Raw genomic sequence first — 14,062 nt, 5'->3', positions numbered from 1 at the left:
TCTTGCCCTATCCTATCCCATCCTGCCCTATCCTATCCTGCCCTATCCTATCCTGCCCTATCCCATCCTGCCCTATTCCCCGGCCTCCCAATCCGTCTCCAAACCCCCTGTGCATAATTATCCACGATCCACGATCCACCATCCACCATCTACGGTGGTCCACACCCCCCCTGCCCCCACAAAACGCACAAAACGCACAAAAGCACACACCAAGCCCAAGCCCCCCCAAAAAAATCCACTCTGAACCTACCCCCCTCTCCCCATAATTAGGACCCCCTAGTAAACCCTCAAAGATCAAATGCGCGAAAAAAAATGCAAGGTCTAGCCCCACTCCCCTAATCCCACTTCCCAATCCCACTCCCCAATCCTACTCCTACTCCCCACTTCCACTCCCCAATCCCACTCCCCACTGCCCACACCCTCATATTCGCAAAAAGAAAACCAACAGAGACAAATAAATACATATCCATCACAGAACTGTACAGGAAGTTGCATCGGTGGGTTAGTGGTATACTGAGTCGTTGCCAGTTCGTTCCCTTCTCTGTTCTACGGTAAGGGGGCATTTTTCAGGATATCGACTCGACCCGAGTTCGATTCTCGGTCGATGCATTTCTTTTTATTCCTTTGGAGTTTTAGTCTTTTCTTTTCTCTAGATGCTCACATATCGAGTCTACGCATACCGAGACTAAGACTGAGATAGGATGTGGTATGTTCTTATATATAATTTCTGTTCTAATAGGGGTTTACTCGATGTCTTCTTCTCAAGGTGTATGTTCTGAGTTCCTTTATCCCTCCCTCACGCCCCTCACCTCCTCCTTCCTCCACACTCCCCCATCTCACTCACCCCTTCACCCCTTCCTCCTCCGCACCCGAACCCTAACCTCCCGATCCGGCGCACACGTCCCCAGCCCAAACCGCTCCATATCATCCCCAGGCACACCCCCATCCCCACCAGTATCAAACTCAAACAACGTCAGCACAACAGCAAGATGGCCCATCATCGCCTTCTTGGCCAAATGCCTGCCCGGACAGATATTCGCGCCGCCGCCGTAGGGGATCCAGGCGTTTTTGTAGGGGGCTAGGGAGAATTGCTGGTCTTGAAGTTGCTGTGCTTGCTGCTGCTGCTGTTCCTGAGTATTATCTGTGTTGGTTTTTATGGGCGTGTCTGGCACGTGCTCCCTGTGCGCAGATGCCGAAGCTGATGCCGAGGCCGGGGAGAGAAAGCGGAGCGGCTGAAACGTATCCACGGGCCAAGCGGGACTGTGCCAGACGCGCCGGTCGGTGTGTGCGTGGAGGGAGGAGATTAGGATAGATGTGTCGGCCGGGATGGAGTAGGGGCCTAGGGGGAGGGGGACGCGGGCTGGGCTGCGGAGGAGGAGGGTGCTGACGTGGAGGCGCATTGTTTCGGCGTAGATGGCTTGGAGGAGGGGGTTTGTGGAGAGGGCGGTTGTGTCGATTGGGATGGTTGTGGTGTTGGGCGTGGTGGATGTGGTTGTGGTCGTGCATCGGGCGATGGCGGCTTGGGCGTCGGATAGGAGGGCCGGATTGTGCAGGACTTCGACGAGCATCCAGAAGGAGGCTGGGATTAAGTTTGCGTTTGCACTGGTGGGGTGTTAATTGGTGGTGTTGCTGGAGTGCTTAAAGGGGACTTACCCCCATATGAATGCGAGGTCGTCTGCCGCCGATGTGCCCGGATCCTCTACGTAGACGGGCATCTGAGCCCAAGCAGTCAAACGAGCGCGGATGGCATCGGTGCCGTAGATGGGACTCCAGGCTACTTCGCCTGGCGTAGCCTTTCTGACGGTAGGCTCGATATCGGCGTGCCATTTAATGACGGCGTCAATGCATTTGTCGCGCGACTTGTACGCCTGTGGACAGAGCCATCGGGGGGTCCGCTGCGAGAGCTTGTGGATGGTCTTGTCAAAGGTCCAGAAGTCTTCTATAAACGTCGGAATAACCTCCAGGAGCCGCTCCCCGTATATTGCTCTCAAAATCGACGTCGAACATGCATTTCGCACAAACGACCATAGATCATCCAGGTCAGTCCACTCTGATGTGCTGATGCTGGTCTGGGTATAGTATTCCCACAAATTCGCATTGAGGCGATCTTCAAGCAGCTTTGACGCTGGGCCGGTCAGCAGTTTCTGGACCGGATTCATTCCGGCGTAATCAACACGCAGATGCGGAGGTCTCTTGGACCCCGGCGTCGGTCGCTCAGAATGCCCCGAATCGTCCGAGACGTAAAAGTCATGCTGCGCCTGCGAGATCTTGAACATGGTGTTCAGAGAAGCATTGCGGAACGCTCGATGGTGCAGGTTGGGCGACTTCCACACCGTATTGACGTTTTCCGGACCAAAGACGACGAACATGTCGGTGAAGATCAGACGAAGTCGCACAGGGAGTCCATCAAATGCTTTTCTGCGCCAGAAAATCAGCATTAATCTACGGTCCGGGAGATCGGTTTCTCCCCCAAACGATTATTCCCAAAAGACTCACAATACACTATCAAAACACGCCTTCATATCCCACATGACGTATAGCAGGTCACCCCCGAACGGCAAATTGGAATTAGGAGGCGCTCGTTGCCCATCTTTGCTTCTGGAATGCAGCCACGTTCCAGCAAGAAAGGCGACAAAGATGGAGGATGCTATGATAAGGATGCCATACTGAGGCTCGAGGTCCATGGACTGCAGGAAGTCTGACCGCATTCCTCTTGTGTCTAACCCAAGTCTGTAGGAAGACGACGGAAAGTGGCAATAGGCAGGCTAATCAGGAGGTGGCGGTGCAGTTCATTCACCTATTGATGCTGGCATCGTCGAGCGTAGGAATGTCTGGTGGCAGGAATGCTGACAACATAAGAGGATAAGCTCGGAGTTTATAAGTCAAACAAAGGAGTTGAATTGACGTAGGGGGTCAAGGCGATTGCCTAATCCGGCCAACTACGGCACCTTCCTTTTGTCTGGACTGCTGTGGAACAATCACGAGTCAGAGACCTCGCGACCCCACAAAAACGATCCGTTCCCTGTTGTCCGTTGCCATCGGATATATGGCAGTTGATTGGCGGATTATCGTGTGCGGTCACAAGCAGGCAGAAAGCAAACTTCGGCTGCAGAAATTACTAATTATCCCTCAATTGATTCTTATATATCCATGTTCACGCGTCCTCTACGTGCCCAGAAGCCGCAGATATCCTGCTTCCATACCTCAAAGCCTATCTGCCCTCTCCCTCAGTGAGCACCAATCCCAGCCCCGCCAGGTTGTCACTTCCGGAGGTGATCGCGTAGCAGATCTCCATCTAGGCTTACAACAAACAAGCCAAACCACCCAGGAAGTTTTGTACAAACAAATAAAGCTGAAGCTGCGGCGAGATCTCGCACCACATGTCCCGGATCGCGCCGTGATGCAGTAGTTCTCTTCGAAGTATACATACACCAGTGCCGCCACGAAGCTGCGGAGCGACCGTGGGACAGGTGCGAATCCTGACAATAGGAGAGTAGTAAGAGGAAAGCCAAGCGCCATCAATGCAGTCAAAAACGCCGAAGACTACTTTTCATGAACCGAGGTATGAGGTTGAATAGTACAGCCGTGAACGCCAAGCAGGTTGAAAAAAGCTGGGCAACGGAGGCTGTGGGCAATATGTATGTCGTCCCGGGGACGGAGATGTGGTATTGGAGTATTGGGGTGAGCTTAGTTGAGGAAGCCCTTGCAACCAACAGAGCCGCAAAGACATGGTATCCGATCGTCACTGCCGAGTTCTCGCTCAAACTTGTAATCGTATGTAAGTTCCTCGTCTAGATATATATGTTAGTCTGGTGGTATGGCACACGTGATCAAATAAGACCTACTCTTGGCGATGTCTCTCAGCGCATAGATGACGATACGTTTCTCGCCGTCCACCCGAATGATCTTGGCCGTACAGTTTGGAGAGCAGCTGTGGTTGATGAAGCGAGCAATGCCACCTTGCTTTGTCGCGTCGATGATCGTGTCTTCGTCTATGCGGAAGAGGTAGCTGCTACCAACGCCCTGAATCGTATATTTTGCCTCTCGAAGATCCGCAACACGCTGTCGCACTTTCTCACCGACGTATTCGATAATCATATCTGTCTGTGCAATATTCTCTTCGGCGTACAGACCCCAATTATGAATGGCCGAACGATCAAATCTGACAAGCTTCTTGCGCTTCTTGAGCTGGTTGAACTTCATTGTATCTCCTTCGATACTGAGATTCTGTGTGCTGATCTCATTCGCGAGACGACGATTGTTGGCTCGGTTCTGTCGAGAAGAAGCCATGGATGTAAGCTTGGCTTCTTGCTTGAGCTTGGCAGCGGCGGCAGCAGCAGCAGGATCATTCTTGGCCTGCGCTTCCCTTTCTTCCCTTTGCTTGAGCACCTTGATGCGGTGAGGTAAGTATTTGGACTTTTCTTCGTTGCGGATCTTCTTGGTCGGCTCCGTTCTGGCGCATCCTGACGGGTTCGGCACGTAGTAGCCTGAGATTTTGGCCGCACTACGAACTACACCCGTGACTCCACCATTGTTCAAAGACTTGATCTCCTTCTGTTTCATTGCCCATAGGTGCACGTCGCCCAGGTCTGAACTGGGCTCCACGGCGAGAGCCTTGCGAAGTAGGTTGAGATCTTCGTCGTCTTTGATAAGATGCTGCCAACCATCGATATCCATAAGAATCTCTGGGTCGTCCTCAACGGTCCGTCGGGGTTCTTTGCCTGTCGAGAAGGTATAGTCGACCACCCCTTCGAATGGTGTTCCTTCTTTGGGTGTCTCGTCTTCCACATCTCGCATGTCAATCTCTTCTGGGATGTCTGTGATATCTTCAACCTTGGTCGCCTCTTCTAGAATCTGCTCCTCTTCCTCTGGTACTTGCTTCTTCTTAGGTTTGCGTCCGCGTTTGGGTTTGACGACCTTTTCAGCGACCTCAAGCACAACTTCTTCCCCTTCATGCCCCTCCACGGTCTCCGCGGCCTTATCGGCCGACAAGTCTCCTTCGACTGTTGTATCAGGTGGGACGTCTACTGGTCCGAAGATCTCATCATACTTCTCTTGATGTCTTCTAAACTGCAGATTCCGTTTCCGCACCTTCTCTGCCTGTTTCCATAGGGATGATGATCGTGGCAGTACGGACAAAACTTGCTCCAGCTCTCGTTCTGCCATCTTCTCGACATCCTTGTCGATAAGATGTGCCAATAATCTACGAGCAGTGGCATCGTCGATGGAATCGTCCTCGCCGTCTTCACCCCAGTGAGCTTCAAGCCTGCGCCGTTTGGCTCTCGACAATCGGGTGGACGGTTCTGGAAATATTTCCGTTTCTATCGAGGCTTCCCGACTTATCGGTCGACTCTCTTGCTCTTCAGTTTCCCGCGTAGCTACGCTGCGATGCTCATCTTCGGAGTCCTCCTCGTCATCGCCCCAGAAGCCTTGCATTTGCCTGTGGAGACCACGAACCACAACTGGACGCTTGGGAGGCTGCTTGCGACGCTCATCCATGAACGCATTCACATTCTTTGGCAGCCTGCGGGATTTTGGTTGCATGTTTGCGTCGTAGGTCCCAAGGGGTTTACGGCCACGACCAGCAAAGCCAGATTGCCTAGACGCAGGAGTGCCAACCAAGGGAGATTCATCGCCTCTCGCGAACAATGTTGTTGGCTTGTTGTCTGTCGACTGTGGGTCTGCGATGCCAAGTCGCCTTCGCTTTTCGACGTGTTTCGCAGGATCTAGGTACTCGAACAGGAACGGTGCCGCGATTTTCGTCTTCATGTCATTGAGAACTTTCTCGCGCAATTCTTCTCGAAGCGCATCTATGGCAGCTCTGACTGGGTCAAGATTCTCTGCACGTTCTTTCAACTCCAGCTGTAGATCCTCCTCTTCTTCACGCTGATACCTCTCCATTTCCTCTCTCTGGCGTTTCTCAGCTCGGACGCGCTCGGGACTTGGGCTGCGGACGTAGTTTGGGTTTCCTTCTTTGTGTATATCCATGTTCATTACGTAGGTAAAGAGAGCTGCCATGTGGCATTCTTTGAAGCATCGACCTGCCTCATTCTCACCATCTCGTGAATCCTCGAATATTATGAAATAGCCACTCTTGTCTAAGCGAATGTCGTTCCAGTAGTAGTTCTTCAGGCGCTTCTTTATATGTGGTAACGTCGTACCGAGGACAGGTACGTAGCACTGTGCAATGAAGATGTACGGCTGGCGCTTGATCGTGTTGATGATCGGGTCTGTTTCAACCACCAGATGGGAGGCAGGCTTTGGTAGAGCTGCTACTCGAGGTCCCTCTGGAGCTTTCTTGCCAGATGGGCCTTTTGGTGCACCCGGCACTCCGATTATGGGATCAACTGGGATGAGTGTTGGAGGTGGATGAGGCTCTGGCACACGCAGCTTCGATCTCTCCTCTTGGATGCGCTTGACAGCGACATCGACAAGCTTTTTCGCCTTACGACCTGTCTTGTCAAGTGTAACTTTGACTATTGACGTCCCAATCTTTGCTCCATTGCCGAACTGCTCGGCATTTTTCGCCGACTGGATGGCCGTGGCTCTGATCTCGGTCTTCTTGCTATTCAGTGTATCTCTATAATTGATCAAACAGATACCAAGAAAGCTGCCAGTTCCCGGATCTGTCTGATTTCTGACCTCGGCTACTGTACCCCACTGACTGAACACAGTTCTGAGACGAGATTCTGGGGTAAATGGATCAAACCCGGTGATCATGATCTGGGTGGCCTGAGTTCCAGGAACGGAGAGCTTCTCATCAAAAGCATAAGGTTTCACGAGATATGGCGCAATTCGAACAACGGTCTTACGACCTCTGATGCCGGCACCTTGCTTGTATCCAGGCATTAATAGACGAGGATCGCCGACTTGGAGATCAGCCTATCAATGAAATTTTGTCAGCAAAGCCATGCATCAGAGGTCGCAAAACCTTTATAATTGTAGAGCCACTCACATTCTCGCCAAACGCCTTTTTTGTTACCCTCGAACTCTTCTTCGCTTGTTTGGATGCTGTGGGGTCGAGCTCAGGATCGTATGAGACTTTGAAGCCCTTATCTTCTCCAGGTCCCGGGCGTGCTTGTAGCCTTTCCTTCGGAGGTGTAGCCAAGGTAAGGATACGAGGAGCTTCTGCGACCTCTTCAGTCGCGATGACACTCGAGATCGCCTCAACAGAAGTTTGAGCAGGCCGTGGGCTAGCATTTTTGCCAGGTGGTGATGAGTCTGTATTGGTTATAGGAGTGAGCGCGTGGATGGAGGACGTATTACCGGGGTACGACGGCATGTTGAGGTTGTTGCTGAAGATTGAGGAAACGGTGCTATTGAGAGAGCTTGCGGAGCCCACACCATTCAGAGTGTCACCATTTTCGCCCCGATGGGCATCCGCCTCTTCGTTGGAGGTCGGTATCAACTTTCCATCGGCATTGCTTGACTCTGGCTGGGGGCGTCGCGTCGTCTTACGGTTAGGTGCAGTCCATGTCAGCGACGTTCGCCCAACCCATGCTGGGTGGTCCTCTTTGCCAGGCGGCTTGTTACGCTTGTTAGAATTTGCGAGCGAGAAAGCAGTGTATGAGGTATCGGCTTTTTCGCGCGACATAATAGAAGCCGCTATACCAAGTATACAGCCCGGGTCATCACCATCGCGTGTGTACAGTGACTGATGAAAGGTCTGACGTGTATGTTCGATGATTGCAGAGGCCAAACGATGTTTTGTGCACGCGATAGCGCGAGGATGTCGCGAAAGTGTGGGGAGATGGGGAACGCGAGGATATCGCGAGAATCTGCGACAATGTGTGAGGAGGACTGGCGGGAAAGGCAGGCGTTTAACGACGAATGAAAAGGGCCCTAGACGCAAAGAACGAGGATCGCAGAGCCGGGCACGTCAGAAGACGCAGATGAGGAGGAATGTGGGAGGTATGTAGCGGCGACGGAGAGTGAAGGTGATTTCACACGGTTAGGTTAGTGTCCAGGTCAAAGGAGAACAACGGCCAGCGAATTGATCCATGCATCCCTCGCTAGCGCCAAGTCGTAAAAATGGTCATAATACGTCGTCGCCATTCCAACCACCACTCACTCATTCATCCTCCCCATAAATGCACCCGTCGTCAAACCAGACTGTCGAATCGTTCCCGGCGCCTCCAGCTATCTTTGTATTAAGTCTTCGCTTTGCTATTTGACTCACACAAACAATCGCGCCGCATGTCCATCAGCGCACTGTGCGTAACGTCCGCAAGCCTCCGCCTCGACCAACCCCATATTCGCGTAGACAGACTGCCAATCTTACTGGATCCAAACATCGAATACACTTGTAATAGCATGGGGATATATATCGTTGTATTGTATCGATGATGGAAGATGAAATTGCCATTGCGCGACAAATATGTGTACCTCACGTGAGCTGTTCGATTGTGTCGCCGTTCTGAGGTAGCGGTGCGTGCGTATCAACCGAGGTCATCAAACATGGAACGCAGCATCTCCACGACCACTTTCCGTCTATGATTGATGGCTGGTGTATTTCTCGACCAGGCCCTTGCTGGACCGCAATACCATTCCTGCTCTTGAAGCCATCTCACACTGCCAAAAACCGAGTTCTACCATGAACATTCATCTCTCAAGAGCAGAAGACCAGATCTTTTGGTGTCATGCCTGATTCCGATCCTCCTCGAGATTACCACATCTTTAGTGACAGTGTAGAGCTTGTAATAGTGTTGAAGAGCCGCGTTGGATCAGAACGAGACTCTTGCTTTTACGTCATTGTATTCGCACAACCAGAGCGGCCGGCGTTTCTGGGTATATAAAAAGAGCGAATGTTCTGCGATACATAGGTAGCATCTAATCATCCAACTTCCCATCCGCCCAGCCCCGCCTCTTTACACCAAGTTCCACCGCCGCGGACCCCCAGTCTTCCCCATGGTTATGACTATTCTCCGCGCTCGACAGCCCAGCTCTCGCCCTTCCCTGCTCCTCGGTGAGCACGGTAAGCAGTCCAAAGACTACGGGAACGTTCGCGTCCAACTGCACCCGCATCAACCCATGGCTGACGGCGTCTGCGATATACTCGAAATGCATTGTTTCGCCCTTGATCAGTACACCAATAGCAATTATGGCATCGAACGGTGCAGTGGACGCAGTGTCCTTCGCGGCGGACGTATCGGTCTTGGTAAGATCTGTAACGGAGGTGGAGGAGAGAAGATCGGTCGCTGAGGCAAGGAGCGCGCCACCGCCGGAGGCAGACGAGGATTGAATCTGAGAAGCGGCATACATGCTATAGACATCAGCATAGATTCTTCACGACTTGCGATTTTTGGTAAATAAACAAGATTATACACGTACCGCTGAACTGCAAAGGGCAGCTCGTAGCTACCAGGGACGCTCTGGATCACTATGTTCTCGTCTGTGACGCCTGCTGCCTTGAGAGACTTGATGGACCCCTCTACGAGAGCATCGATGAGAGGTGTGTTCCACCTAGCATGGACAATTCCAACGCGTAAACCAGATCCTGCCTGGTGTCAGTATTTATTGGCCTATGCCTTATATAGCTATGAGGAAGCTTCCTGACCATCGTATGTCTTTGCTTTGCCAGGCCCCTTTAGTGGAGCCATGTTTGAACAGGTGAGGAGAGAGTGTGTGAAGATTTAGGCGAAGGAGGTGATTGAGACGGCTCAACTAGAAAGTGTATGCAAATGCTAAAAGCAATTGGATGGGTGGTGAAGAGGTTGGTTAGAGTTGATGGAATGTATCTGGTGCCTTGCAGACCCCGCCATCGCAGGCGCTAGTGCCAAGTGAACCCCTCAAATAGCATTAACACGCTAAGTTCCGATGAGCAGTTTCTAGACTGTTACTGTATCGGCGGAATGCGGTCCTCGATTGGTATTCGGCGATAATTTGCAAGGAATACGGATGGGCGTCGGGATTGCAAGGCTGAGGTGCTAAGGCCTAATCTTTGCTGTCAATGCTAACTGTTAGGCGTTCGTCATGAGAAGCATGTCTTGAATGGTAGATGCTAATCATCAGCCTTACAGTCATCCGATCGGGAGGCCTGATGTAAGCTTCAAAGTCCACCATTCATTCGAGGCTTGCTTGGTTCGTGTAAGGAAACATGGCCAATAATTGGACGCCTGAGAAGCCACTGTGAAAGCGTAATATGCTAGCTGAGGCAAGGGAGGGGAGCTTTAGCAGCACTCCATAAGGCAGTCTCCATTACCAGCGAATACATTAGGACACACACTTGAATAATTGATCAGTATCGGAACAAGCTGCATGACGTCGAGCGAAAGGAGTTGATATATCGATTCACGGAGGCGTAACCGGATCTGCAGAGATACATGGTCTGTTCTGCTGACGTCGGTCGCGCACAAATTCAGGGGAGAGATGAGAAAGGACAAGGGTGCAGATGCCAATGACAGGTCGGCATTCCAGTTCGCACGGATCCGTATTCGCGTTCGCCGCAAGATGCAGCTCATGGGACACTAGACACAGCGTAGAGCGTAGGATATTCAATATCGAACAACCTTAATGGGGCCTGAAGAAAAGCTTGATCGTCTTCACAAGTACCGGAAAGAGGGTCTTGGGGCGTTGTATAGAGTATCAGGTAGACTATTTGATGCCATTAATAGCAGCTGGGCAAAGAGCTGCGCCTCAATTGTGGTCGGCACCAAGAACATCGGGGCGTAGCAAAGAGGAAAGGCACCCGGTTTAGCGGCAGCAGCTGTGTTGCCATTCGGGTGCTACGAGCCATAGTGCACACACTTATTCACCCCCACTGCAAACGGCAATACAGTGCAGCAGTATACAGTAATTAATACTGCACAGATGGATTTACCCTTGTGGCGCATCGGTCGAGATTGCTAGCAGGCTATGGTTGTTGTTAGTTAACGAGGTCGGGAGGGGGGAATGATGGATCTGACGGGCTTAAGCGGTGTCTGTATTACCTCCTCCCCCATCCCAAGTGTATTACCCGCTGAGCAACGTGCCAGGCTCCACTACCAAAGAAGGTGAGACATATTATCATCACAACAATAAACAGACATAACAACAACAAGAGATAATTATTCAGAGGCCTGGCAACGGTGTGGAACTGTTGGCAGTTTCAGAATTAAACCGGGCCAAAGACAAACAAGATGCAGCCCCTCTCTGCTGTGAGTGGCTGAGTGGCAAAGCTGGCAGCGGTCTTGGCTGTCTGTGGCCCTGTCGCCGCCCTGCATCAACAAATGCTCAACTGGGGCCCTGAGCCTTGAGCCCTGGCCGAACAGTTTAATGCTGGTGCTGATGCTGGTGCTGGTGCTGGTGTGGTGCTGGGCTGGTGTTGGCACTGGCGCTGGCATTAATAGGTCGTTGATAGATGCGGATGCATTGATGGCACGCTAAACTTGATGCTCATCCCTCACACACATCCCACCTCCCCACCGAACCTTCACATATATTCTCCTGCCTCCTCCTCCCCAACTCTCTTCTGCCTCCCTTCATCTATTCCACTCTCCAACTTCCATCTCTCATACCCAATCGCAATCCCAATCCTACCTTACGATCGTTCCTGACCTCGCATACCATCTCTCTCGTTTCAGTCCCGTTTCAATTTCCTTTCCATCATGTGGTAAGCTTGTCCTCATAGCTCCCAGCAATCTCTGCATATTCCGCCCTCCCAAAACAACCTGACGCCGCTTGCTCACTCTTTCTGCTCTACAGTGGTATCTTTGGATACGTCAATTATCTCGTCGAGAAGGACCGCAAGTACATTCTTGACACCTTGGTCAATGGTACGCATCTGTGCCCCAATTCCTCCTTGCCTCACCGCTCCACCACCCCTCAGCCCCTCCTCACACACCGCCTTCGCTAGGCTCAAAACTGACACATTCCAGGCCTCGCTCGTCTAGAATACCGTGGATACGACTCAGCTGGTCTAGCTGTCGACGGTGACAAGAAGAATGAGATCTTTGCTTTCAAGGAGGTTGGCAAGGTTGCCAAGCTGAAGCAGCTCATCGTTGAGGAGAAGCCAGACCTCACAAAGGTCTTCGACTCCCACGCTGGTATCGCACACACTCGCTGGGCCACCCACGGAAAGCCTTCGCGCGTCAACTGCCACCCCCACAGGTCTGACCCCAACTGGGAGTTCTCTGTCGTCCACAATGGTATCATCACCAACTACAAAGAATTGAAGGTTCTGCTCGAGGGCAGAGGCTTCAAGTTCGAGACTGACACCGACACTGAGGCCATTGCCAAACTCACAAAGTACATCTACGACCAGCACCCGGACATTGACTTCCCAGTCTTGGCCAAGGCTGTCATCAAGGAGTTACAGGGAGCTTTCGGTCTTCTCCTCAAGTCCGTCCACTACCCCCATGAGGTCATCGCTGCCCGCAAGGGTTCTCCATTGGTCGTCGGTGTCCGCACTCAGAAGAAGATGAAGGTCGATTTCGTCGATGTGGAGTACACCGAAGAGGGTGTCGCCCTGCCTGCAGAGCGTGCTTCGCAGAACGTCGCCCTGAAGAAGAGCAACAACCTTCTTGCCCCTCCCGACAAATCTCTCCTCCACCGCTCGCAATCGCGTGCTTTCCTCTCAGACGATGGTGCTCCTCAGCCCACCGAATTCTTCCTCTCCTCCGACCCATCTGCCATTGTTGAGCACACCAAGAAGGTCTTGTACCTTGAGGACGATGACATTGCTCACATCCACGAGGGTCAGCTCAACATCCACCGTCTTCAGAAGAACGACGGTGCCTCGAATGTGCGTGCCATCCAGACCATCGAGATCGAGCTCCAGGAGATCATGAAGGGCAAGTTCGACCACTTCATGCAAAAGGAGATTTTCGAGCAACCAGAGTCCGTCGTCAACGCCATGCGTGGTCGTCTAGACATTGAAAATAAGAAGGTCACCCTTGGTGGCCTTCGCCAATACATCTCCACAATCCGCCGCTGCCGCAGGATCATCTTCATTGCCTGCGGTACATCCTTCCACTCATGTATGGCGGTGCGTGGTATCTTTGAGGAACTGACCGAGATTCCCATCTCCGTCGAGCTCGCCTCAGATTTCCTCGACAGACAAGCTCCAGTCTTCCGTGATGACACCTGTGTTTTCGTCTCTCAGTCTGGTGAGACTGCCGACTCTCTCATGGCCCTTCGCTACTGTCTTGAGCGTGGTGCCCTGACCGTTGGTATCGTCAACGTTGTCGGTTCCTCCATCTCTCTCCTCACCCACTGTGGTGTCCACATCAACGCTGGTCCCGAAATTGGTGTTGCCTCCACCAAGGCGTACACTTCGCAATTCGTGTGCATGGTCATGTTTGCTCTTTCGCTAAGTGAGGACCGTGCGTCCAAGCACCAGAGAAGGCAAGAGATTATGGAGGGTCTAGGCAAGGTCTCTGAGCAGTTCAAGGAGATCTTGAAGCTCGATTCCAGCATCAAGACTCTCTGTGAGAAGTTCAAGCACCAGAAGAACATGCTTCTGCTTGGTCGTGGCGCCCAGCACGCCACTGCTCTGGAAGGTGCTCTGAAGATCAAGGAAATTTCGTACCTTCACTGCGAGGCCGTCATGTCTGGTGAGCTCAAGCATGGTGTTCTTGCCTTGGTCGATGAGGATCTCCCTATTGTCATGATCCTCACTCGTGATGACATCTTTGCCAAGTCGTTGAATGCATACCAACAAGTCATTGCTCGCAAGGGCAAGCCCATTATTATTTGCAACACCGACGACACCGAGTTCCCGTCGGACAAGACCGAGAAGATTGAGGTTCCACAGACCGTCGATGCTCTTCAGGGTCTCCTCAACGTCATTCCTCTGCAGCTGATGGCGTACTGGCTCGCCGTGGGCGAAGGCCTGAACGTCGATTTCCCCAGGAACTTGGCCAAGTCGGTCACTGTGGAGTAAAAACGTGTTGCACAAAAAAAGATAAAGGGATTGGCGTCTGAACTCGGTAGAGAAAACGAGCTCTGCTGGATATGGGGCTACGCCGGGGGCGTGGAATGGAAATGTATGTTTGACACCACTTTGGGTTTTGAAACCAGTGGCACTGTTCGTATCATTTTTGGACGAACGTCAATAGAGCGCACGAACGGGGCACGAATATAA

General features: G+C 52.1%; 5 protein-coding genes and 1 non-coding gene across 6 annotated transcripts; 2 read left to right on the top strand and 4 right to left on the bottom strand.

Moving 5' to 3' along the window:
- Positions 1 to 260: 260 nt before the first annotated feature.
- EJ05DRAFT_340835 (uncharacterized protein) lies at positions 261 to 705 on the bottom strand. Its single transcript, XM_033740916.1, has one exon. The coding sequence runs from the start codon at positions 561 to 563 to the stop codon at positions 336 to 338; it is 228 nt and encodes a 75-aa protein (XP_033601740.1). The 5' UTR covers positions 564 to 705; the 3' UTR covers positions 261 to 335.
- Positions 413 to 2,847, bottom strand: EJ05DRAFT_475510 (cytochrome P450). The gene is made up of 3 exons (XM_033743816.1): positions 2,497 to 2,847; positions 1,654 to 2,418; positions 413 to 1,602 (listed from the first exon to the last, which is right to left on the bottom strand). Exons 1-3 carry the CDS (start codon positions 2,529 to 2,531, stop codon positions 849 to 851), a joined length of 1,554 nt encoding a protein of 517 aa, XP_033601739.1. The 5' UTR covers positions 2,532 to 2,847; the 3' UTR covers positions 413 to 848.
- EJ05DRAFT_t36 lies at positions 492 to 609 on the top strand. The gene has a single exon. It is a non-coding gene; the product is annotated as a tRNA-Gly (tRNA).
- Positions 2,848 to 3,548: 701 nt separating the features above from the next.
- On the bottom strand, positions 3,549 to 7,049 carry EJ05DRAFT_340819 (uncharacterized protein). The gene is made up of 2 exons (XM_033740915.1): positions 3,846 to 7,049; positions 3,549 to 3,791 (listed from the first exon to the last, which is right to left on the bottom strand). Exons 1-2 carry the CDS (start codon positions 6,847 to 6,849, stop codon positions 3,688 to 3,690), a joined length of 3,108 nt encoding a protein of 1,035 aa, XP_033601738.1. The 5' UTR covers positions 6,850 to 7,049; the 3' UTR covers positions 3,549 to 3,687.
- A 1,763-nt stretch (positions 7,050 to 8,812) lies between these two features.
- EJ05DRAFT_340777 (Lumazine synthase) lies at positions 8,813 to 9,884 on the bottom strand. Its single transcript, XM_033740914.1, has 3 exons — positions 9,557 to 9,884; positions 9,331 to 9,496; positions 8,813 to 9,262 (listed from the first exon to the last, which is right to left on the bottom strand). The coding sequence occupies exons 1-3, from the start codon at positions 9,597 to 9,599 to the stop codon at positions 8,830 to 8,832; spliced, it is 642 nt and encodes a 213-aa protein (XP_033601737.1). The 5' UTR covers positions 9,600 to 9,884; the 3' UTR covers positions 8,813 to 8,829.
- A 1,701-nt stretch (positions 9,885 to 11,585) lies between these two features.
- EJ05DRAFT_499699 (glucosamine-fructose-6-phosphate aminotransferase) lies at positions 11,586 to 13,861 on the top strand (the record flags this gene model as incomplete). Its single annotated transcript, XM_033746887.1, has 3 exons — positions 11,586 to 11,590; positions 11,683 to 11,753; positions 11,856 to 13,861. The coding sequence occupies 3 exons, from the start codon at positions 11,586 to 11,588 to the stop codon at positions 13,859 to 13,861; spliced, it is 2,082 nt and encodes a 693-aa protein (XP_033601736.1).
- Positions 13,862 to 14,062: the final 201 nt, after the last annotated feature.

This window comes from Pseudovirgaria hyperparasitica, assembly GCF_010093815.1.
Source record: "Pseudovirgaria hyperparasitica strain CBS 121739 unplaced genomic scaffold EJ05scaffold_6, whole genome shotgun sequence".
Taxonomy (NCBI): Eukaryota; Fungi; Ascomycota; class Dothideomycetes; order Acrospermales; family Acrospermaceae; genus Pseudovirgaria; species Pseudovirgaria hyperparasitica.
This window is presented reverse-complemented; position numbering and strand designations above follow the sequence as displayed.

Coding starts and splice junctions, on each gene's coding strand:
- EJ05DRAFT_340835 (XM_033740916.1), bottom strand. CDS start 563: ATGCCCCCTTACCGTAGAACAGAGAAGGGAACGAACTGGCAACGACTC.
- EJ05DRAFT_340777 (XM_033740914.1), bottom strand. CDS start 9,599: ATGGCTCCACTAAAGGGGCCTGGCAAAGCAAAGACATACGATG. Junction 9,497..9,556: donor CAAAGCAAAGACATACGATG/GTCAGGAAGCTT, acceptor GACACCAGGCAG/GATCTGGTTTACGCGTTGGA. Junction 9,263..9,330: donor CTGCCCTTTGCAGTTCAGCG/GTACGTGTATAA, acceptor TGATGTCTATAG/CATGTATGCCGCTTCTCAGA.
- EJ05DRAFT_340819 (XM_033740915.1), bottom strand. CDS start 6,849: ATGCCTGGATACAAGCAAGGTGCCGGCATCAGAGGTCGTAAGACCGTT. Junction 3,792..3,845: donor GCTGAGAGACATCGCCAAGA/GTAGGTCTTATT, acceptor ATATATATCTAG/ACGAGGAACTTACATACGAT.
- EJ05DRAFT_475510 (XM_033743816.1), bottom strand. CDS start 2,531: ATGTGGGATATGAAGGCGTGTTTTGATAGTGTATT. Junction 2,419..2,496: donor GCGTGTTTTGATAGTGTATT/GTGAGTCTTTTG, acceptor TTTCTGGCGCAG/AAAAGCATTTGATGGACTCC. Junction 1,603..1,653: donor GACCTCGCATTCATATGGGG/GTAAGTCCCCTT, acceptor ACACCCCACCAG/TGCAAACGCAAACTTAATCC.